We start from the raw sequence: 25,703 nt of genomic DNA, 5'->3' as shown, positions 1-25,703 counted from the left end.
TTCTGTTCCAGTTATTCTTGTACCTAAGAAAGATGGTTCTTGGCGTATGTGTGTTGATTGTAGGGCTATAAACAAGATAACTATAAAGTATAGGCATCCAATTCCCAGATTAGATGATATGCTTGATGAATTGCATGGATGTAGTCTTTTTACTAAGATTGATTTAAAATCGGGTTATCATCAAATTCGCATGCATATTGGGGATGAGTGGAAAACAGCTTTTAAAACCAAGTATGGTCTTTATGAATGGTTGGTTATGCCTTTTGGATTAACTAATGCACCTAGTACATTCATGAGACTAATGAATCATGTCTTACGAGAATACTTAGGTAAGTTTGTGGTTGTTTATTTTGATGACATCCTTGTTTACTCTAAATCTTTAGATGATCATATTACCCATGTACGCAATGTTTTGACTACTTTAAGAAACGAATGTTTGTACGTAAATTTAAAGAAATGTAGCTTTTGCATGGAGAAAGTTAACTTTCTTGGGTTTGTAGTTTCATCTAATGGTGTTGAGGTTGATGAGGAGAAAGTGAAGGCTATAAAAGATTGGCCTACCCCGAAAAATGTAAGTGAGGTAAGAAGTTTTCATGGTCTTGCAAGTTTCTACCGTAGGTTCATTAAAAATTTTAGTACAATTGCTTCACCCTTGAATGAACTTGTTAAGAAAAATGTATCCTTTATATGGGAAAAAGATCAAGAACTTGCTTTTAATACTTTGAAAGAAAAATTGAGTTCTGCTCCCTTGCTTGCATTACCTAATTTTGAGTCTACTTTTGAAATTGAATGTGATGCTAGTGGAGTAGGGATAGGTGCTGTATTAATGCAAAATCAAAGACCTTTAATGTTCTTTAGTGAGAAGTTGACTGGTGCATCTTTGAGGTATCCAACTTATGACAAAGAGCTTTATGCTTTGGTTCGTGCATTGCAAACCTGGCAACATTATCTTTGGCCTAAGGAGTTCATTATTCATACGGATCATGAAAGTTTAAAGCATTTGAGAGTACAAAATAAACTCAACCGACGACATGCTAAGTGGTTAGAATTTATTGAAACATTCCCGTATGTCATAAAATATAAACAAGGAAAGGAGAACATTGTAGCAGATGCTTTATCACGAAGCTATGTCCTCCTCAATACTTTGAATGCTAGGTTGTTGGGTTTTGAACACATAAAGGATTTGTATCAACATGACATGTTCTTTGCTCCTTTTGTTGAATCTTGTGAAAAAGGACTCATTGTGGATAATTACTTGTTGTTAGATGGATTTTTGTTCCGAAAAGGCAAACTTTGCATACCATCTTGTTCCATCCGTGAGCTACTTGTGAGGGAAGCTCATGGAGGTGGTTTAATGGCACACCATGGAGTTTCTAAAACTTATGATATGCTCTCTGAACATGTTTTTTGGCCTAAAATGAGACATGATGTTCATAAAGTTTGTGGTCGTTGCATAGCATGTAAACAAGCTAAGTCTAGGCTTCAACCACATGGTTTATACTCCCCATTACCAGTTCCTAATGGTCCATGGATTGATATATCAATGGATTTTGTTTTAGGTTTACCTAGGACTAGGAAAGGTTATGATAGCATTTTTGTTGTGGTTGATCGATTTAGTAAAATGGCTCATTTTATTCCTTGTCACAAAACTGATGATGCAAAACATATTGCAGACCTGTTCTTTAGGGAAGTTGTACGATTGCATGGCATTCCTAAAAGCATCGTTAGTGATCGTGATGTAAAATTTTTAAGCCACTTTTGGCGTGTTTTATGGGGTAAGTTAGGAACTAAGCTAGTATATTCAACTACTTGTCATCCTCAAACGGATGGACAAACTGAAGTTGTTAACAGAACCATGACTGCTATGCTTAGGGCTATTATTGATAAGAATCTTAAGACTTGGGAGGATTGTTTGCCATTTATAGAATTTGCATATAATAGGGCTGTTCATAGCACTACTAAATGCACACCTTTTGAAATTGTTTATGGCTTTAATCCTTTAACCCTTATTGACTTGTTACCCATACCGTCAACAGAGTTTGTGAATTTTGATGCAAATGCCAAGGTTGAGTTTGTTCATAAACTGCACAAGCAAGTGAAAGAACAAATTGAGAAACAAAATTCCAAGGTTGCCACCCGAATTAATAAAGGACGTAAGATTGTCATCTTCAAGCCAGGAGATTGGGTTTGGGTGCATTTCCGAAAAGAAAGATTTCCTACTCAAAGAAAATCTAAGCTTTTACCACGAGGAGATGGACCTTTTCAAGTTCTTGAGCGCATCAACGACAATGCTTATAAAATTGATTTACCAGGTAAGTACGGTGTTAGTGCAACTTTTAATGTTGTTGATTTGAGCCCTTTTGATGTAGGTGATGGCTTGGATTCGAGGACGAATCCTTCTCAAGAGGGGGAGAATGATATGAACCACGACCAAGGAATTTCCATACCTCAAGGTCCAATTACAAGGACGAGAGCCAAGAAGCTACAACAAACTTTATACAGTTATATTCAAGCTATGGTGAGCTCATCAAAGGAAATTCTAGAAGACGCTGGAGACCTCCCTTATATGTTGTGCAAAGTTGAGGTTCAAGAAAGAGATGAATTAAATGCACTTTAAGTTGCATTTAATGAACTCCGCTGAATTTATCAAATAGTCCAAGGATGACTAATAAGCACATTTTATTATTTGCATTATTTAATTATAGTTTAACTATTTGTTTGTCATATTTAAACTAGTTTTAAATATAGGAGTTAAGGTTATATTGTAACCCACATAGGTTACTATATTCCACCATTAACTAGCCATTTAAATATGGAGGTTATGGGTATTTCTCATTACTAGCCCATTTAATTTGGGAGTTATGTATGACATAGGTTAAGGTTGTAAAGGCTATATAAAGCCTTCTTTTCTTTGATTAACATCAGATTTTGGAATTAAGAATAGAATTTCTATTTTAGCTTTGTTAAGAGCTAAAATTTCTTTGCAAATTCTTGTGTTTAGAACTTGCATGTAGAGTCATTCAAGTGGTATTGATCAAACCTCTTGTGGAGTGATTCGAATCACGAGTTTAGAAACGAGTTTTCTTTACTCTTGATCTTGATCATCAAGGTAGTCCGTTCCATACTTTCCCTTGGGTTGATATCGTATCAAAAAGTTTTGGGACCTCATGCATTTGGGGGGATACCCCTATCCCATCACGAGGATACGGACGCATACATCCAGTTGCAGGACAACGATCATTATGTTTTGAATAGGGCTTCCGTGACGGTTACTAGTGTTGGGATCGATACCAGTCGTTAGCTCTGATACCAGTTGTTAGGATCGCACAACAACGCACATGCTCGATCTAGATGAACACAAAGAATGGGATAGAGAAAATTGCAAGGAGAACTCTGGCTAAAAGAATTTTTTTATTGATGACTTCAGGTTTGTACAACAAGAGAGAGTATAGAGAATAGAAAGTATATCTCAAAGCTCTCCCGGACGGGATATATATATGGTTTAGTTTACTATATATAGCTTTTCCAAATTTAGCCATCTACTATATATAGCAATTTACTATATATAGCTTTACCCAATTTAACCATCTACTATATATAGCTATTTACTATATATAGCTTTACCAGATATAACCGTTGACCAAGCTATAAATAAGCATCAGGCTCCATAACCTAACAATTCTCCCACTTGGAGACTGATCTAGTCAACCAAGAATTTCATTCTCAAACGACCATGAGCATCTTCATGGTCTTCATGGCACCATATCAATTGAGGCTTTGCACAACCTCAATATTCCAACATCAACACATTTTGTCAACATGTTTGCTGGATTCTTTGCACCCTCTATCTTCTCCAAACACATCACCATCTTTCACTAACCTGCAAGTGAAATGGTATCGTCTTTTGTGTTTTCTCTTGAAATGATAGACCGGGTTCCTTCACCAACTATTTGACACTCTGACTATCTCTGTAAAGAATATCTTCGTGCTACTTCTTGCCCATTCTTTCAAATAGTCAGTCATCCATATCGTCTTCTTTCCAGCTTCAACCATTGCCACGTACTCAGCCTCAGTACAACGCATTTTTTAAGCCTAGACGTCTCATCATCCATGGCTTGCTCCCACTTGGTTGTATCATCCAACTGTAGGGCCTCATCAAAGGGTTGTGGTTCACTTTCATCAGCAACCGATAGGGTAATGAAGGTACATGCATATCTGGTACTCTGCATGTACAGGATGATCTTCTCAACACCAGTTCAAGTGTCACTTGCTCCACTGCTGATTCCTCCGCAACAACCTTAGGAGTTTGTTGAGTATCTGCTACAAGATCACTTGGTGATTTTCTCCGCAACTCAACCTCAACTCCCACTTGCTTTGTTGTCTTGGAACCTTGCTCCACATCTGGTTCCTCAGCAGTAGTCTCAAGAGTTTTTTGAGTATCTGCTACAATATCACTAGGTGAGTTTCCCTGCAACTCAAGCTCAACTCCCACTTGTTTCGTGGTCTTGGAACCTTGCTCCACATCTGGTTCCATTTCCAACCGTACTTTCTTCAATTCTCTGGCAGTCCTTGTGAAGCTAACTCGTTTCTGCTTGCTCATAACGTAGTTCTCACAACGACCCACATCAATAGATTTCAAACCTTCTAAAACTCCTTTCGCAGCTAGCCTCTTCATTTCTTTCGCGCTCATAGGTTCAAGTCTATTGTGCTGTAGACTTGAATTTGAAGCACTCTCAGCAACAGCAGCTATGTTCATACACCCTGCAGTGGTGTATAGGGTTCCATATTTTGAGCCACGTGCTACTACCGTAGCACCCTTCATAATCTTCCACGAACCCTTCCCTAACTTTGTTGCATAACTTGCGCTATCCAACTGACCAATAGAGATCAGGTTCCTTTTGAGAGCAGGAATGATACGATAAGGAATCAACTATAAGGGGAATAAGATTCGGATTACCTTGTCGATCGAATATCTCAAGCCAAGAACACTTTGTTTGAGATTCGAATCACTCCAGAAGCAAGATCGATCATGTCTAGCTTCAATGATTCTTGTTGATCAAATATCTCAAACACTTGTTTGAGATTCGAATCACTCCACAAGCAAGACTGATCATATCGAGCTTGAATGATTCTACATGCAACCTAAACTACATAGAGTTGCAAAGAAACTTAGCCATTGGCTAAAGAAAAGCACAAATGCTTCTTTTGATATATCTTCTAAGTCTTACTTACAAATACAACATACATGGCTTTATATAGCCTCAAAATGAAACTATTAAAGGCATTCCAAAAGTTGTAACATTCACACTTTATGGCCATAATTAGCCATTATGTAAATGTAACCGAAATTAAATAACAAGTCTTAAAATACAATAACTCTAAATTGTAACCCACCCAAAATTTACAACAATCAAACTTTATTCTTCTTCAATGTAGCATGAATTGAAACATCTTTTGATAATTTTGACAACCTTTTCTTCACATCTTCATTGAAGCATATTGTATGATTGATGTCTCTTGGTTCATATCATTCTCCACTTCTTCAAGAGGATTCGTCCTCGAATCTATTTGTGAAACTTTGCTGCAAAAAATAAGTTATGGAAAATACAAAGGACCTCACAACACTCTCTCACGTGTATACACTCAAAGAATTTTAGGCCACTCTGTTTGCACTCATTTACACAAATGAAGCTCTCATTCTCACCTCTCAAAATTTTAAATAGAGCAAAGATTGAATTTTGAACTTTGGGTCGATTAAAAACTAAAAAGATGAAAATAAATAAAAATTAAATTGAGAAGAAACGCAAAGGAAACATATATCCGATCTTGAGCCTGAAGCTCTGATACCAAATGATAAGATAAGGAATCAATACAAGGGGAATAAGATTTGATACCAAATGATACGATAAGGAATCAACTACAAGGGGAATAAGATTCGGATTACCTTGTCGATCGAATATCTCAAGCCAAGAACACTTTGTTTGAGATTCGAATCACTCCACAAGCAAGACTGATCATATCGAGCTTGAATGATTCTACATGCAACCTAAACTACATAGAGTTGCAAAGAAACTTAGCCATTGGCTAAAGAAAAGCACAAATGCTTCTTTTGATATATCTTCTAAGTCTTCCTTACAAATACAACATACATGGCTTTATATAGCCTAAAAAATGAAACTACTAAAGGTATTCAAAACTTGTAACATTCCTACTTTATGGCCATAATTAGCCATTATGTAAATGTAACCGAAATTAAATAACAAGTCTTAAAATACAATAACTCTAAATTGTAACCCACCCAAAATTTACAACAATCAAACTTTATTCTTCTTCAATGTAGCATGAATTGAAACATCTTTTGATAATTTTGACAACCTTTTCTTCACATCTTCATTGAAGCATATTGTATGATTGATGTCTCTTGGTTCATATCAAGGAATATATCTGACATCCTTTAATGTCCACTGATTTTCTGCCGGAGTTTTTATGCAGACATCTCTTTTCCCTTTAATCTCCAAATCTTTGTTGTCGGCAAGATACACCTTCTCGAAATTTCCAGACTTGAAATTCCGGAACAACTCTTTATTTGGAGACGAATGAAAAGATGCACCTGAATCCAAAATCCAGGATTCAATCGAACTGTTAACGCTGAGGATTAGAGCATCCCCAATGTCTTCTGCTGAATTTATAGAATCATCATCATCTCCAGATGTGTGATTCTACTTCCTCTTTGGTCTTGTACAACCTGTCTGAATTCATTTATATGATCAGCAATACGTCCACCGTCCACCTTCAGACATCTGTAGATTGAACAATCTACGCATCAAATACACCTTGTTCATAGCCGACGGTTTTTCGTACATATTCGACAGCACCTTCATTAGATCTGACGTTGTCTTCTCCTTGATAATGTTGAACGCCAGGTTTTTGGATAGCGTCAACCGGATCAGCCCCAAGGCTTGTCGATCCTTGAGCTTCCACTGTTCCATGGTCATGGTATCAAGCTTCACCCCCAACAAAGGTTCGTGAAGATCTTTCTGGTAAAAATAATCTTCAATCTGCATCTTCCAGAAACCGAAATCGGAAACATCGAACTTCTCAATTCCAATCTTTGAACTTTCCATCTTCATAGATCGTGGTGAATTTTGCCTAACTTTGATACCAGTTGTTGGGATCGATACAAGTCGTTAGCTCTGATACCAGTTGTTAGGATCGCACAACAACGCACACGCTCGATCTAGATGAACACAAAGAATGGGATAGAGTTTCGTCGATTTTTGGTTCTCTCTCCTTTTTCCTCACTGATAAGATAAGGAATCAATACAAGGGGAATAAGATTCGGATTACCTTGTCGATCGAATATCTCAAGTCAAGAACACTTGATTGAGATTCGAATCACTCCAGAAGCAAGATCGATCATGTCTAGCTTCAATGATTCTTGTTGATCAAATATCTCAAACACTTGTTTGAGATTCGAATCACTCCACAAGCAAGATTGATCATGTCGAGCTTGAATGATTCTACATGCAATCTAAACTACATAGAATTGCAAAGAAACTTAGCCATTGGCTAAAGAAAAGCACAAATGCTTCTTTTGATATATTTTCCAAGTCTACCTTACAAATATAACATACAAGGCTTTATATAGCCTCAAAATGAAAAAGGCATTACAAAAGTTGTAACATTCACACTTTATGGCCATAATTAGCCATTATGTAAATGTAACCGAAATTAAATAAAATGTCTTAAAATACAATAACTCTAAATTATAACCCACCCAAAATTTACAACAATCAAACTTTATTCTTCTTCAATGTAGCATGAATTGAAACATCTTTTGATAATTTTGACAACCTTTTCTTCACATCTTCATTGAAGCATATTGTATGATTGATGTCCCTTGGTTCATATCACTCACCGTTTTCGTTTCTTTGTAGGTTCTTTCAGGGTGGCTGAAGGTCGGGGACTCGATTTGTGGCATCCCAGCCCTTGGCCGCCCTTTGTGGGTCGTGTGCGAGTGAAAACTCCGACGTTCGCCGGAGTTTTCGGCTCTGCCGACGACCATCATTTTATTTCTTTTTTTTTTTTTTTTCAGTTTCGTTACATTACCTACCCCTAAAAGGGACTTTTGTCCTCGAATGTCTTGAACTCGTGGATCAACTTGGGATATTTTTCCTTTATTTCCTTCTCTCATTCCCATGTAGCTTCCTCGACTTGGTGGTTACGCCACAATACCTTAACGAAACCTATACTCCTATTACGTAAGGCTTTCACCTCTCGGGCTAGAATTTTAATCAGTTTTTCCTGGTAACTTAATTTTTCCTCAATTTTGAGAGGTTTGTAGTCTATTACGTGCGTCGGGTCTGGAATGTATTTCCTTAACATGGACACATGAAATACATCGTGTACGCTTGGAAGTGAAGGTGGTAAAGCTAGTTTGTAAGCTACCGGACCTACTCTTTCTAAAATTTCGAACGGTCCAATGAATCGGGGGCTGAGCTTCCCCTTGTGTCCGAATCTTAGAATACCTTTCATGGGGGCTACTTTTAGGAACACTGGGTCCCCCTCTTCGAACTCTAAATTCCTACGCCTAACGTCGGCGTAGCTCTTTTGCCTACTTTGCGCGGTACGCATTCTTACTCGAATTTTCTGGATTGCCTCGTTGGTGACCCGGACCAGCTTGGGTCCTACCAGTTCTCGTTCTCCTACTTCGTCCCAACACAATGGGGATCTACTGTTAGGATCGCACAACAACGCACACGCTCGATCTAGATGAACACAAAGAAAAGGATAGGGAAAAGTTGCAAGGAGAACTCTGGCTAAAAGGATTTTTTTTGTATTGATGACTTCAGGTATGTACAACAAGAGAGAGTACAGAGAATAGAAAAGTACATTTCAAAGCTTTACTGGACGGGATATATATATGGTTCAGTCTACTAAATATAGCTTTACTAGATTTAGTCATCTACTATATATAGCTATGTGCCATATATAGCTTTACCGGATATAGCTTTACCATATATGGCTTTACCATATATAGCTTTACCGGATATAGCCGTTGACCAAGCTATAAATACAGGGAGCAGACTCCATAACTCAACAATTCTCCCACTTGGAGACTGATCCTACACCATACCAATTAGTGCTTTGCATAGCCTTAATTTTCCAACATCAACACATTTTGTCAACATGTCTGCTAGATTCTTTGCACCCTCTATCTTCTCCAAACACATATCGCCTTCTTCCACTAACCTGCGAGTGAAATGGTACCGTCTTCTAATGTGTTTTGTCCTTGAATGATAGACTGGGTTTTTCACCAACTGTATGGCACTCTGACTATCTGTATAAAGGATTTTCTTGCACTGCTTCCGGCCTAATTCTTCTAGATAATCTGTCATCCATATCATCTTCTTTCCAGCTTCAGCTATGGCCACGTACTCAGCTTCAGTAGATGAAAGAGCAACGCATTTCTGAAGCTTGGACATCCAACTCACTGCTGTTCCATCTATAGTGTAGATATACCCAGATGTGCTCTTGCTGGAGTCTACATCTCCACTCAGATCAGCATCCACAAAACCTTGCAGAACTACTTTGCCATTACCATAACAAAGTGTAGTATTGGATGTACCTCTCAGATATCTCAGAAGCCACTTCACAGCTTCCCAATGTTGCTTCCCTGGATTTGCCATGTACTTGCTAACAACTCCCACTGCATGTGTTATGTCAGGTCTAGTGCAGACCATAGCATACATCAAACTCCCAACTGCAGAAGCGTACGGAACTGATGCCATGTGCTCACGTTCCTCAACTGTCTTGGGAGATTGCCCTTTTGACAATTTAATATGATTTGCCAAGGGGGTAGTCCTGGGTTTAGCGTTATTCATCTTGAATTTGGACAACACCTTCTCAATGTACTGCTCTTGGGATAGATTTAATGTGCCAGCAGATCTATCTCGAGAAATCCTCATCCCAAGGATCTGCTTCGCTGCACCTAAATCTTTCATCTCAAATACTGAAGACAAGCTTGTCTTCAGGTGGTTTATCTCCCTCATACTTGATCCAGCAATTAGTATATCATCCACATACAGGAGTAGAAACACATGAGAATCAGTGTATTTCTTGAGGTAGCAACACTGATCCTTTTCACTTCTGTGGAAACCACTCTTGCTCATGAAGGTGTCAAACTTCTTGTACCATTGTCTCGGTGCTTGTTTTAGTCCATACAAGCTCTTATTGAGCTTACACACCATGTGCTCCTTGCCTGAAGCTGCAAATCCTTCGGGTTGTTGCATATAGATCTCCTCATCCAGATCTCCATGTAAAAATGCTGTTTTTACATCCATTTGCTCAAGGTGCAAATTCTCTGATGCAACAATACTCAGTACAATTCGGATAGTAGTTAATTTCACAACTGGAGAAAAGATCTCAGCATAATCAATGTCTTTTCTTTGTGAATATCCTTTAACTACTAACCGAGCCTTAAACCTCCTTCTGCCATCTGGTTCAATCTTGATTTTGAACACCCATTTGTTTAACAGAGCTCTCTTTCTTGTGGGCAACTCAGTCAGCACCCACGTATTATTCCTTTCAAGTGAGCTCATTTCATCATCCATGGCTTGCTCCCACTTGGTTGAATCTTCCACTTGTAGGGCCTCATCAAAGGACTCTGGTTCTCCTTCGTCAGTAAGCAACAGATAATGTAATGAGGTTGAATATCTATCTGGTGCTCTGGTAGTTCTGGATGATCTTCTCAACACCTGCTCAGGTGCAACTTGCTCCACGTCTGATTCTTCAGCGATAGGATCAGGAGTTTCTTGAGCTTCTGTTGTATCATCACTATCTGAATTTTCTTGCCACTCAAGTTCAACTCCCACTTGCTTCGTAGTCTCAGAGTTTATCTTCTCTCTGTCCTTGTACATGACATTTTCATCAAAGGTCACATCACAGTGTCTTAGGATCTTCATATTTTTCTCATCCCAAAACCTGTACCCGAACATGTCAGAGCCATAGCCTATGAAGTAGCATTTCACGGCCTTAGCATCAAGCTTATCTCTCTTCTCTGGATCAACATGGATATACGCAGTACAACCAAAGGTTCTCAAGTGAGAGTACTTGAGTTCTTTTCCTGTTCATACTTCTTCGGGCAATTTGAACTTCAAGGGTACTGACGGCCCTCTATTAATCAAATATGCTGCTGTGTTCATAGCATCAGCCCAAAATGTCTTTGGCAATCCAGAATGAATCCTCATGCTTCTTGCTCGCTCATTCAATGTTCTGTTCATCCTTTCTGCAATGCCATTTTGTCTTGCCTTACCGGGAATTGTTCTTATTAATCTAATTCCCTCAGCTGCACAAAATGTTATAAACTCTGATTTGTTGTACTCTCCTCCATTGTCAGACCTCAGGCATTTGATCTTCAAGCCGGTCTGATTTTCAACTTCAGCTTTCCACTTCTTGAAGGTGGTAAACACATCTGACTTGTGTTTCAGAAAGTAAACTCATACCTTCCTGCTGAAGTCATCGATGAAGGTGACGTAGTACCTAGATCCACCAAGTGATGAAACTGGAGATGCTCCCCAGACGTCTGTATGGACCATTTCCAACCGCACTTTCTTCGGTTCTCTGGCAGCCTTTGTGAAACTAACTCGTTTCTGTTTGCCCATAACGCAGCTCTCACAAAGACCCATATCAACAGATTTTAAGCCTTCTAAAGCTCCTTTCGCAGACAGCATCTTCATTTCTTTGACGCTCATATGTCCAAGTCTATTGTGCCATAGACTTGAATTGGAAGCACTCTCAGCAGCAGCAGTCATGTTTATACACTCAGCAGTAGTGTATAAGGTTCCGGATTTTGTGCCACGCGCAACAACCATGGCGCCCTTCACAATCTTCCAGGAACTCTTTCCAAACTCTGCTGCATAGCCTGTGCTATCCAACTGACCAATAGAGATCAGGTTCTTCTTGAGACCAGGAATGTATCTGACATCTTGTAATGTCCATTGATTTTCTGCTGGAGTTTGTATGGACACATCTCCCTTTTCTTCAATCTCCAAGGTTTTGTTGTCGGCAAGATACACCTTTCCGAAATTTCCTGATTTGAAATTTCGAAACAATTCCTTACTTGGAGACGAATGGAACAATGCACCTGAATCCAAAATCCAGGATTCAGCTGGGCTATCCACACTAAGGATTAAAACGTCCTCAGCATCTTTTGTTGTGTATATAGAATCATCATCATCTTCAGATTTATGATTCTGCTTCTTCTTTAATTTTGTACAATCTGTCCGAAAGTGTCCTTTTCCCCCACAGTTCCAACACGTTACGTTGGGTTTGTTTGGAGATTTTCCCCGGTTCTTTGATTTTGAACGCCCATGTTTGTTTGAGCTCTTTGATTTGCTTCTTCCCCTTCGATCAACACTGAGAGCATTGCCTGATGAATCTCCAGTTTCCCGTTTGCGAATACTTTCGCTGAGAACTACATCTCGAATTTCATCAAACTTTAGTTTATCAGATCCTCGGGAACTGCTGATTGCGGCAACAACAGTATCCCATGACTCGGGTAAGGATGACATCAAAATCAACGCTTTAATTTCATCTTCGAAATTAATTTCCACAGAACCCAGTTGACTTATGATCATATTGAATTCATTTATATGATCCGCAACACGTCCACCTTCAGACATCTGTAGATTGAACAATCTACGCATCAAATACACCTTGTTCATAGCCGACGGTTTTTCATACATATTTGACAGCGCCTTCATCAGATCTGACGTTGTCTTCTCCTTGATGATGTTAAACGCCACGTTTCTGGATAGCGTCAACCGGATCATCCCTAAGGCTTGTCGATCCTTGAGCTTCCACTGTTCCGTGGTCATGGTATCCGGCTTCACCCCCAACAGAGGTTCGTGAAGATCTTTCTGGTACAGATAATCTTCAATCTGCATCTTCCAGAAACCGAAATCGGATCCATCGAACTTCTCAATTCCAATCTTTGAACTTTCCATCTTCACAGATCGTGGTGAATTTTGCCTGCTCTGACACCGCTTGGCTCTGATACCAGTTGTTAGGATCGATATCAGTCTTTAGCTCTGATACCAGTTGTTAGGATCGCACAACAACGCACACGCTTGATCTAGATGAACACAAAGAAAAGGATAGAGAAAAGTTGCAAGGAGAACTCTGGCTAAAAGGATTTTTTTTTTGTATTGATGACTTCAGGTATGTACAACAAGAGAGAGTACAGAGAATAGAAAAGTACATTTCAAAGCTTTACTGGACGGGATATATATATGGTTCAGTCTACTAAATATAGCTTTACTAGATTTAGCCATCTACTATATATAGCTATGTGCCATATATAGCTTTACCGGATATAGCTTTACCATATATGGCTTTACCATATATAGCTTTACCGGATATAGCTTTACCATATATGGCTTTACCATATATAGCTTTACCGGATATAGCCGTTGACCAAGCTATAAATACAGGGAGCAGACTCCATAACTCAACATCTACATCGTTTTCCATACAACGCTTCAAAGGGTGCCATCCCGATGGTTGCTTGGAAGCTGTTATTGTAAGAGAATTCCATTAAGTGCAGTTTGGTGTCCCAACTCCCTGTGAAATCCATAACGCATGCCCGAAGCATGTCTTCCAGAATTTGGTTAATCGTTTTGTTTGGCCATCCGTTGGTGGGTGGAAGGCGGTGCTAAAGTCGAGGCGGGTACCCATCGCTTTTTGGAGTCCGCGCCAAAAGGTCGACGTAAAACGCGGGTCCCGATCCAACACAATTGACACCAGTACTCCATGCAACCTCACAATTTCTTTAACATACAGTTGTGCCCAATTGTCTTCTGTATATTTTGCCTTACCCGGTAGGAAGTGAGCCGACTTTGTCAGGCGGTCCATGACCACCCAGATTACCGTATAGCTCTTTAATGTTTTGGGTAGGCCTACTATGAAATCCATGGCAATGTTTTCCCATTTCCATTCCAGTATACTTAGAGGTTGTAGTAGCCCAGCGGTTTTCTGCCTAGGGGCTTTTACTTGTTGGCACACTAGACACTTACTCACGTACTCCGCGATATCCTTCTTCATACTTCGCCACCAGAAGTGTTGTTTCAAGTCTTGATACATCTTTGTTCCACCTGGATGTATCGAGAAGGTTGAGTTGTGTGCCTCTGTTAGGATTTCATTTTTTATTACGCTCATGGGTGGGACACATAAACGCCCTTGGCATAATAATCCGTCATCCGTTAATTTAGTGAATCCGTCCACTGGGCCAACTTCTAATTGGTCTAGGATTTTACTTAGGCCTGGATCCCCACGTTGTGAGTCTATGATCCTTTGTCTGAGCGTGGGGCGCACTGTCAGTCGGGCTATTTGGGCGACAACTTCTTTGGTTACTACCGCGATATCAACCTGTTCGAAATCAGTTTGCACTCATGGCTCCCTAGTGATGAGGGCTGACGAGTGTACTGCTTTTTGACTCAATGCATCAGCGACTACATTTACTTTTCCAGGATGGTATTGGATGTCTATGTCGTAATCTTTTACCAGCTCTAACCATCTACGTTGCCTCATGTTCAATTCTTTTTGGGTGAACAAATATTTTAGGCTTTTGTGGTTCGTGTAGATCTGGGTCTTTTCGCCATACAGGTAGTGTCGCCAAATTTTTAACGCGAACACCACTGCTGCCAGCTCCAAATCATGTGTAGGATAGTTTTTCTCGTAATCTTTTAGTTGGCGTGACGCATACGCAACCACCTTGCCATGTTGCATCAGTACACAACCTAATCCCTTTTTGGACGCGTCACTGTAAATCACATATCCCACAGAACTTTCTGGAACTCTGAGCACTGGGGCGGATACTAGTCTTTGTTTTAGTTCTTGAAAGTTGGTCTCACAAGTATCGTCCCAAACAAAAGGTACACCTTTTTTTTGTCAATTGGGTGAGAGGCGTGGTTATTCTAGCGAAATCCTGGACAAACCTTCGATAGTAACTCGCCAATCCCAAGAAACTTCGTATCTCAGTGACCGTTGTTGGGCGTTTCCATTTCGTGACTGCTTCTATCTTATTGGGATCTACGAAGATTCCGTCTTTAGACACTATGTGCCCCAGAAACGAAACCTGTCGTAGCCAAAATTCACACTTGGTGAATTTGGCATACAGCTTGTTCTCTCTTAGGATAGTTAAGGCTTGGCGAAGGTGCTCTTGGTGTTCTAGGTCCGTTTTCGAGTATATTAGGATATCGTCTATGAACACGATCACAAACGAGTCTAGGCACTCCTTAAATACTCGGTTCATTAGTTCCATAAATACCGCTGGGGCATTGGTGAGACCAAAAGACATCACCACAAACTCATAGTGGCCATATCTTGTTCAAAAGGCTTTTTTCGGTATGTCTTCATTTTTAATCTTAATTTGATGGTATCCTGATCGAAGATCTATTTTAGAAAACATTGTCGCCCCACGTAGTTGATCAAATAGGTCCTCAATATGGGGTAACGGGTATTTGTTCTTTACCGTCCTCTTGTTTAATTCCTATAATCAATGCATAAACGCATTGAACCGTCTTTCTTTTTAACAAACAACACTGGCGCACCCCAAAGGGACACGCTAGGTCGAATGAAGCCCTTATCTAGCAGGTCTTGCAGTTGTGTTTTAAGCTCTTTTAGTTCTGCTGGTGCCATGCAGTATGGGGCCTTAGAGATGGGTCTCGTTCCTGGTTCCAGATCTATTCCAAAGTCTACCTCTCGCGATGGAGGAATTCCCGGGAGGTCCTCTGGGAAGACATCCATAAATTTGTTTACTAAGGGTACTGTATCTATGGGTTTTCCTTTCCTTTTGTATTTACTACACAGGCTAGAAACGCCCACCCCCCTTGTTGTATCAAGCATCTCGCTTTCATCATCGATATTATTTTTAGGGTGGTACCTGTGGAGGTTCCTTTAAACTTAAAGGTAAGTCTGTTGGGAGGTGTGAATATCACCTCCTTCTTATGGTAGTCTATGGTAGCAAAGTTTTCTGCTAATCAGTCCATTCCTAATATGACGTCAAAATCCGTCATATCCACTACCTTTAAGTCTACGTGGATGGTTTCTCCAGCTATTACCACTTGTCCGTCCTTTACTCTATTTTTCGTAACTAGGTCTACCCCTGCTGGGGTACCGACCGACAATGCATGCATTAAGGGTTCTACTACGAACCCTGCTTGTTTAACAAATGGTAAAGCAACAAAGGAATGGGTAGAACCAGAATCAAACATTGTCAACGCAAAGTGTCCTAGTATAGAAAGCGTACCTGTCACCACGGTGCCAGATGTTCCCGCCTCTTTACTGGTCGTTACATATGCCTTGGTCTATGGACGGGTTTGTAAGGTGGGCTCTCGGATGACCGGTCCTCTAAGGGGTTCCCTTGGAATTCCCGGGCTCTTTGTAGGACAAGTTCTGGCCACATGACCTACATGACCACAGATATAACACATACCTGAGCCTGCCAAACATCTCCCAACATGTTGCTTTCCACAGTTACAGCATAGGGGCTTCTCCATTGCTAGGTGTCGACCTATTGGAGGTGGAGCAGGTGGCATTCTCTAATATCGAGGTCTATGGAACGGTGGTTGGAACTCTGTGGTATCGACCTCGACGGGGCGTTTCCTCCCCGTGGCGACCGTTGGCTCTGTTTTCTTTTCCTCTGAGGGTTCCTCTAGGGCCTTAGCCGTCCTTAGGGCTTCTTCATTGGTTTTTGGGTTAAAGGCCTCTAACATGCGGCGGGTTTTCGGATTCAATCCTAACACAAATTTTTCTGTCTGTTTCTCTTCAGTATCGGCTAAAGACGGTGTAAACCTTCTCAATCTCATGAAGTCCTGATCGTACTGATCCACCGTGCGATCACCTTGGGTTAAGTGGTTAAACTCTTGCTGTTTCTTTATACGGGTTTCCTTTGGATAATAGTATTTTAGAAAGGCTTCCTTAAAGGTCTCCCATGTTGTAATTCCCCCGCTCGGGTTGATGCTCTGTTTGTTATCCGACCACCACAGTTCTGCATCTTTTTGTAACACGTATGTTGCACATGCCACCTTATGTTCATCAGGGCATCTCATTGATTCAAAGGTTGTTTCCATGTTTGCGATCCACATCTGAGCCGCTGTGGGATCTTCCTTTGAACCGACAAAAGGACGGCGGTTGTACCGCCTGAAATCCTTTAACCAACTCGCGCCCCTATTCGGGTGCGGGTTGTTTACCGGTTGGATAGCTACCGCATCCACCGGTTGTGGGGCCGCCGCGTTGGCTTGTTACGTGGCCATCGCGTTGGCTGGTTGCGTGGCCATCGCGTTAGCTGGTTGCGTGGCTATTGCCGCGACTTGTTGCGTAGCCAACAATGTGGCCTGTTGTGTGTCTAGCATGGTTTGCATATTTTTTTGAAGAGATTCCAACAGTAACTTTGTGGCGAGGTCTAACCTGGTCTGTGGTGCAGCTTGAGGGGGCGGTGTATATTCCGGAGGGGGTACAGCTTGTGGGGGAGGTGCATATTCAGGAGGGGGTACAGCTTGTGGAGGAGGTGCATATTCAGGAGGGGGTACAGCTTGTGGAGGAGGTGCATATTCAGGAGGGGGTACAAACGCATATGGGCCGGTAGTCGACCCCTCTTGGTAAGAACTTCTATCGGCGTCTCCTCTTCCTCCTCTCCTAATGGGAGGTCGTCCCCTCCCTCTCCTACCTCTTCTACGTCCTCTGTGTGGCATGGTTCTAGAAACCAAGAAAGGATTCTAGCTAAGATTATGATTTACAACATTCCCTACATCCTACCATATAATTCATATGTATACATACATATAAAAGAAAAACATAAATATCGTAACATAAAGACATGCATTACATCAAATCACATCAACATCAGATAACATCAACCTTTTTTCATACAGTAACATGTCATGCATGATTTAAAGCCAACCACATTAAATACATCACGCATGTCATACATTCCTCATTCTATATAAGGTGTACCTGGCAACGACGGGGCATCGGTAATTGGACCGTGGAACATGCCAAGCCTACTCTGTAGGCTAGTCTACAAGATCTATAACTTGGCTCTGATACCAACTGTAACGACCATAATATTTTACCTATTTAATCTAAGGTCATTACCATACTTTGAAATACGGAATATACATTTAATGGACCCTATTCATAAATGCTTTTCGCACTCGCATTTTTATTACCTCAAAAAAAAAAAAAGATTACAAGGGAAAAAGGGAAACATTATTGAAAGAAAGGGAAAGCAATAAAACCAAGAATGAATAGTTTATTCTACCCTAAGGTTTATTATGCAAATATATTTCATCCTATTCTAACCTATACTAGAAATGGAAAAAAAACAACCAACTACCCTATGCATGTGCCACGATCCTGAGGTGTCCGATGCCGTCGTCGTTGTCACATGGGTGCCTTGCCCTTATCTGCAATAGTAAAGTAGCACGAGGCTTGAGTATTTCTAGAATACTCAGTAAGTGACCCCCTATCGGGGTTATGCACAAACACATGCAATGAAATGATGGGACCTATCGTTCCATTTCGTTTCGTTTCATTTCATTTCGTTTTCCCAACGGTGTAATCGTGGACGTGTACCATATACTCTACACACAGCCCATACGTGCGAGTATGGGCTCACCAGCTAGTTCGCACATCGCTGGGCCACTGTCCCTAGCTGGTGGGCATGCTCTAGGGGCCCATCGGGACCCGTTAAAACTAAAACCGTCACAGCAGCGCTATGCAGGGCATAACGATCGTTGTCCTGCCATTTGGATGTATGCGTCCGTACCCTCGTGATGGGATAGGGGTATCCCCCCAAATGCATGAACACAAAATATGTATGAGGTCCCACTAGTTCTACAGTCATCATTTAATGAGCATAACCCGTGTCACGTTTTCATGCTTACATGTCATTCTCATTCTCATTTCGTTACATATCATACATATTCCTAGCGGGGTTATGTATCATGCAATTTACCGTATTTCATGTCATGCAATTCATTCAATCACATTCCCATACTCATACAACAAGCCATAATCGTACACGGGTCACACATCGTCACATGCATTCATATCACATCCACTAAGCAGAATAAATAACCTACATTCACGTTCACATGATTTCGTACTTAAGCACATTAAGCTAGCATACAATTTAATGGCACGTGCATAACCACGGGCACATGCCAACATACAGCAATTAATGCGTAACCTACAACGGGTGAGCCACTTACTTGGTAGGCCTTAGCCGAAGTACTCCCTAGAATATAACGTAAGCTCTTAGCTCCTCGTGGACGTTCTACGCTTCCGTTGGTGGTTGGTTCCTATTGGTTCATGAGTCACTTCCGTTAGTATTCCACAAATAATAATAAATTCCCAACTGGAATTTGTGAAATACGACCTTAAAATGTTCTCTTTTTCCTTAAATAGGGCCAAAACCAGGTCTGGGAGGGTCGAAACGGTGTCAAACGGGCAGGAAACAAGTTTCTTAAGCCGAATAAGCCGCCAGAGCCGAGAAGCCGCCCCCGAGCTGATGAAGCCGCCTGAGCCGAGAGGAGCCGCGCTGCAGACGTGATACGTGGCACAATCAGAGAGCAACGCGTGTGGAGGCATCTCGGGTCGAGGCGCGGGTTAACGGGTCGCTCGCGGGTCTCGAGTCGAACGCGGGTGACTGGCCGCGCAGTGATGGGCCGGCTCGCGGTTGACGGGCAGCAGGGTGATGGGTCGGCTGGCGGGTGAAGGCCGGGTGTTTGGGCTGCGGGTAACGTGGGTTCTGGGCTGACCGAAGGGACGGGGTTCGGTTTGGGTTTCCAAATCCAGACCTCGGGTCGGACTTTGTTCTCTTCGCCCGACTGCCTGCGCGATTTTCTAGAGATCTCTCTCTCTCCTCGACAACGTTGTCTCGACGTCCTTTTTCCCCTTTTTTGCCCCCATTCCCGAGCTTATCCTTCACCCTAACCTCGTTTTTGGTACATATTTCGTGGGTAAGGGCCTCACACTCCCGGATCTGGAGAAGCTCGAAAGACACCACAAAAACAAGAAATAATTTGTGTGTCTTCGTTTATTCTCCCCTTCTATTGCGTTTTTTTTCTTACAATTGGTATCAGAGCGTTAAGATCAAGGCTAGTTTTCAATCATGTCTCACTTAGAGATTGAGCAGTCAAGAAGGGAGAGAGATAAAAAAATGAGACAGGAATCGAGTGACAGGAGCCAAAACACCGATGCGATAGAAGGTGATGCCTCACATGAGGTGAGTGTACGGATTCAAGAAAAGGAGGGATCTGTCACATTCAAATACCCGATGCTGACAAAATGCAACTATGCAGCTTGGGCGATTAAGATGGAGGTATTTATGACAGCACAAGGTGTTTGGGAGGCAATTGAGTCACCCGAAACAGTAGATAACCGTAAAGATAAGATGGCTTTAGCAGCTATTTATCAAAGTATTGGAGAAGATACGTTGCTACAGTTGGGTGCCAAGAAAACGGCCAAGGAAGCCTAGATCATGCTGAAAAATATAAATCTAGGTGCGGAAAGAGTGAAAGAAGTTAGAACGCAGACTCTCTGGCGGGAGTTTGAAGCGTTGAGGATGGGTGATTCAGAAAGTATTGATGAGTATTCTAGAAAACTCACCATTATTGTCAACAAATTGAGAGGCCTCGGCAATACTGTGTGATATGAACCAAGAGACATCAATCATAACATATGCTTCAATGAAGATGTGAAGAAAATATTGTTGAAATCATCAAAAGATATTTCAATTCATGCAACATTGAAGAAGAATAAAGTTTCATATGATAAATTTTGGGTGGATTACAATTTAGAGTTATTGTATTTCATTAATGTATTTTAAGACTATTTAATTACTTTAGGTTACAATTACATAATGGCTAATTATGGCCATAAAGTGTGAATGTTACAACTTTTGGAATGCCTTTAATAGTTTCATTTTGAGGCTATATAAAGCCATCTATGTTGTATTTGTATTAAGACGGGGAAAATATAGTAAAAGAAGCATTTGTGCTTTTCTTTAGCCAATGGCTAAGTTTCTTTGCAACTCTATGTAGTTTAGGTTGCATGTAGAATCATTCAAGCTCGACATGATCAATCTTGCTTGTGGAGTGATTCGAATCTCAATCAAGTGTTCTTGTCTTGAGATATTTGATCAACTAGAATCATTGAAGCTAGACATGATCGATCTTGCTTCTGGAGTGATTCGAATCTCAATCAAGTGTTCTTGTCTTGAGATATTTGATCAACTAGAATCATTGAAGCTAGACATGATCGATCTTGCTTCTGGAGTGATTCGAATCTCAAACAAAGTGTTCTTGACTTGAGATATTCGATCAACAAGGTAATCCGAATCTTACTCTCCTTGTAGTTGATTCCTTATCTTATCACTGTGGATGATATCCAAGTAGCTAAGAAACTTCTACGATCCACCTCTGCAAAGTTTCTTCAAATTACCTCAATGATTGAGGAGTTCAGTGATTTCAAAACGAAATCCGTTGATGAGATTATTGGATTACTCAAGGCACATGAAGAAAGGTTGCAAGGGTTTGGAGAAAAAGATGAAACCGTTCTCCTCACTCATGCAGAATGGAAGGAACGAGAGACTGCAAAATCCTCAAAGAAAGAATGGAAGGATCAAGGCAGTTCCAGAGGAGGTAGGGGACGGGGTCGCGGAAGATGGAGAGGCCGTGGGAGAAGTGACTAGCATCGAGGAGATGAAGGAGAGTCGCAAACTCAAAAGAAGAGATTTGACAAAAGTAAAATTAAATGTTTCAGGTGTCAGAAAATGGGATACTTCGCATCAGAGTGTTCCACAAAAGACGAACAACTCAACCTGATAGAGATGCAAAAGGATGAGGAGTCTTCACTACTGATGATAGAGGCGTGTGAAATTAAAACCACACATGACAAAGAGCCTAATTTTGTGATGTTGAATGAAACTATAGTGCCGCCACCAGACAATATTGGACCTGAAAATTCCTGGTTCCTAAATACTGGAGCAAGCAACCACATGTCAGGAGAAAGGAGGGTCTTTCGTGAGCTCGACACATCTATTGTTGGAAAGGTACGCTTCGATGATAACTCTGTAATAGACATTTGTGGTCGAGGAATAGTGCTCTTCAAATGCAAAACGGATGAGCACTTGATCTTATCGCAAGTCTATTACATACCTAAACTTAAGAGCAATATTATAAGTTTGGGACAACTGGATGAGAGTGAAAATAAAATTGTCATAGAGAACAGTGTGATGAAGATATATGACAGAGCTAGGAGCCTGATTATTATGGTGACCAGACAATCCAACAGATTGTATGTAGTAAAGCTGAAGCTTGCGGATCAGGTGTATTTAATGACAAATATCAGTAACAGTGGTTGGCTCTGGCACCCGAGGTATGGACACCTAAATTTTCACTCTTTAAAGCAATTAAATGACAAGAGAATGGTTGAAGGGTTGCCGAGAATCACCCAGGTCAATCAATTATGCGATGAGTGTTTAATTGGAAAGCAGCATAGGACTCCTTTTCCCCGAACAACAACATATCGTGTGAAGGAGTCATTGGATCTTGTCCATGGAGATCTATGTGGACCTATTTCGCCAATGACGTATGGAGGTAACAAATATTTTATGTTACTAGTGGATGATTGTTCACGATTTATGTGGGTGTTTATGTTGAAAAACAAGAATGAAACACTGCTGGTGTTTAAAAAATTCAAGATCAGTGTGGAGGTAGAGAAAGGCAGGAAGATTAAAAGCTTTAGAACGAACCGTGGAGGACAGTTTGTATCTACTGCTTTTAAAGACTATTGCGAGAATGATGGCATGAAGAGACTTCTTACTGCACCATTTTAACCACAGCAAAATGGCGTAGTAGAAAGGCGTAATCGAACGGTGGTAGAGATGGCCAGATGTATGTTAAAGAGCAAAGAGATGCCTGCAAAATTTTGGGGAGAGGCTATCAAAACTGCCGTGTATATTCTGAACAGATCGCCAACAAAAGGAGTTGCAGATGGTACACCGTATCAAGCTTGGTTTGACAAGATACCAAAGGTTCATCACTTTAAAATCTTCGGGTGTCTTGCTCATGCCAAGAATACATATTCACACCTTCCTAAACTTGCTGATAGGAGTGTGAAGACAATTATGTTAGGATATGAAGATGGAACCAAAGCTTACCGACTATTGGATCCACAAAAGAACAGAATTATGTTGAGCAGGGATGTGGTGTTCGAAGAGGAGAAAAAGTGGTGTTAGGAAGAAATCACAAACGGTGATGATGAACAAAGAGGAACTTTCACCTTTCAAATTTCAGAAAAACAGAGTAAAACAACGGAGAGGAATATTGAAAATATCGAAGTTGATCCAGACGAAAGACAAAGGGAAAATTCGTCCTCAACTTTATCAACGTCGGACAGTACCTCAAATGCATCATTGTCAAGCTCATCAACGCCGAAAAAATTCAGGTTTCTAGAAGATATTTATAGAGAACTGAACGAAGCAGAGGAGGAAGCAATGGACCTTTGTTTCCTTTCTATAGAGGAGCCAACCTCATATGAGGAAGTTGCTAAGAATGAAAACTGGAGGAATGCCATGATGTCTGAAATTCTCTCCATCGAAAAGAACAGAACGTGGGAACTCACAGACTTGCCAAAGAATCATAAAGCAATCGGCATCAAATGGATTTTCAAATTAAAGAAAAATCCAGATGGAGAAATCATGAAACACAAGGCCAGACTCGTGGCAAAGGGATATGCACAGCAGTTCGGTGTAGATTACAGTGAAGTATTCGCACCAGTGGCCAGGTTAGAAACAGTGAGATTAATTCTTGCCTATGCAGCCATTAAGAATTGGGAAGTACATCATATGGATGTAAAGACAGCTTTTCTGAATGGCGAGTTAGAAGAGGAGGTGTATGTTGTTCAACCAGAAGGGTTCGTTGACAAAGAAAATCCAAACATGGTGTTAAAACTACGTAAACCTTGTATGGATTAAAACAGGCTCCGAGGGCCTGGAATTTTAAACTTGATCAATGTTTGCAGTCACTTGGTTTTGTTAGATGTCCACAGGAATATGCTATGTACAAGAAAATTAATGGAGTTGAAGCAATGATAATCGGCACATATGTGGATGACTTAATCATAGCCGGCTCAAACAAACAAGTTATAGCTAAGTTCAAGGAAGAGATGCACCAGAAAATTGAGATGAGCGATCTTGGACTTTTGAGCTATTACTTGGGTATTGATGTACGACAAAGCAGTGAATCAATCACTTTATGTCAAGCCGGATATGCAAGAAAAATCCTAGAGAAGCTAGGAATGGGGGAGTGCAATCCTTGTTCGATTCCCATGGAACCAAGAATGAAGATGAGCAAACATGGAAATGGAGAACCTGCGGTTGACAAAACACTTTACAGAAGTGTTATTGGAAGCTTACGCTATCTGTTAATACCCGACCCGACATAGCCTACTCAATTGGTGTGATGAGTAGATACATGGAGACACCAACAACTTCACATCTCACAGCAGTAAAACAAATATTGAGGTATGTGAAAGGTACTCTGAGTTTTGGTTGCGTTTATAAGAAGCTATCGAATGTGGAGCTGGTAGGATTTAGCGACAGTGATATGGCTGGGGATATTGACGATAGGAAGAGTACAACTGGAGTGTTGTACTATTTGGGAGTAAATCCAATAACCTGGATATCACAGAAGCAAAAGGTGGTGGCTTTGTCATCATGCGAGGCTGAGTATATAGCCGCAACTGCTAGAACATGTCAAGGATTATGGTTGGGCAGGATTTTGAGTAACATCAGTCAACTTCCAATAAAACACATTGATACCAGATTCCATTTTATTCGCCAATGTGTACAAACTGAAGCTATTGAATTGGAATATGTGAACACAAATGAATAGTTGGTGGATATTCTGACAAAGTCGTTAGCAAGACAACGGTTTCTGGAGTTAAGAGAGAAGATTTGCTTGAAGAAAGTCGATTCAACATAGTTAAACAAGCTTAGAGGAGTGATTGTTGGTTATAAACTTATTTTTATTATTTGTATTTTTATTATTATTATTTTATTTCTGTTGTTTATTTCTCCATGAAAAAAGGTCGAAAATATTGTAAGTAGGGGAAGGAACTAGTTTGTAGGGAGTGGAAGGAGTGGTGGAGTGCTTGCTGATTTGTAGCAGAAATAGGTAAATTTTCTAGTATATAAAGAAAATGGTGCCAAGTGCTAAAGACACCACAAAAACAAGAAATAATTTGTGTGTCTTCGTTTATTCTCCCCTTCTATTGCGTTTTTTTTCTTACAAGAAACGTACGGTTCGGCTTCGCTAGAGTTTCGTCGGTTTTCGGTTCTCTCTCCTTTTTTCTCACCGTTTTTGTTTCTTTGCAGGTTCTTTCAAGGTGGCTGAAGGTCGGGGACGCGATTTGTGGCATCCTAGCCCTCGGTCGCCCTTTGTGGGTCGTGTGCGAGCGAAAACTCCAGCGTTTGCTGGACATTTCGGCTCTGCCGACGACCATCATTTTTTTTTTCGGTTCTGTTACACTGTGGATCGATATGCTTCTTATTTGTTATGTATATGTTATAATATATGAATTGTTTGATAATAATTACGGTACGATGTGTTCAATGATAAGCGTGAGATAGGATA

At 40.8% G+C, this 25,703-nt stretch overlaps 1 protein-coding gene across 1 annotated transcript; it reads right to left on the bottom strand.

Annotated features, from left to right (window-relative positions):
- Window positions 1-16,601: 16,601 nt before the first annotated feature.
- Window positions 16,602-17,132, bottom strand: LOC111444671. Its single transcript, XM_023082695.1, has one exon. The coding sequence runs from the start codon at window positions 17,130-17,132 to the stop codon at window positions 16,602-16,604; it is 531 nt and encodes a 176-aa protein (XP_022938463.1).
- Window positions 17,133-25,703: the final 8,571 nt, after the last annotated feature.

This window comes from Cucurbita moschata, unplaced genomic scaffold (genome assembly GCF_002738365.1).
Source record: "Cucurbita moschata cultivar Rifu unplaced genomic scaffold, Cmos_1.0 Cmo_Scf00001, whole genome shotgun sequence".
Taxonomy (NCBI): domain Eukaryota; kingdom Viridiplantae; phylum Streptophyta; class Magnoliopsida; order Cucurbitales; family Cucurbitaceae; genus Cucurbita; species Cucurbita moschata.
Note: the sequence above shows the minus strand (reverse complement) of the source record. Positions and strands in the feature narration are given on the sequence as shown.

Coding starts and splice junctions, on each gene's coding strand:
- LOC111444671 (XM_023082695.1), bottom strand. CDS start 17,132: ATGGAAACAACCTTTGAATCAATGAGATGCCCTGATGAACATAAGGTG.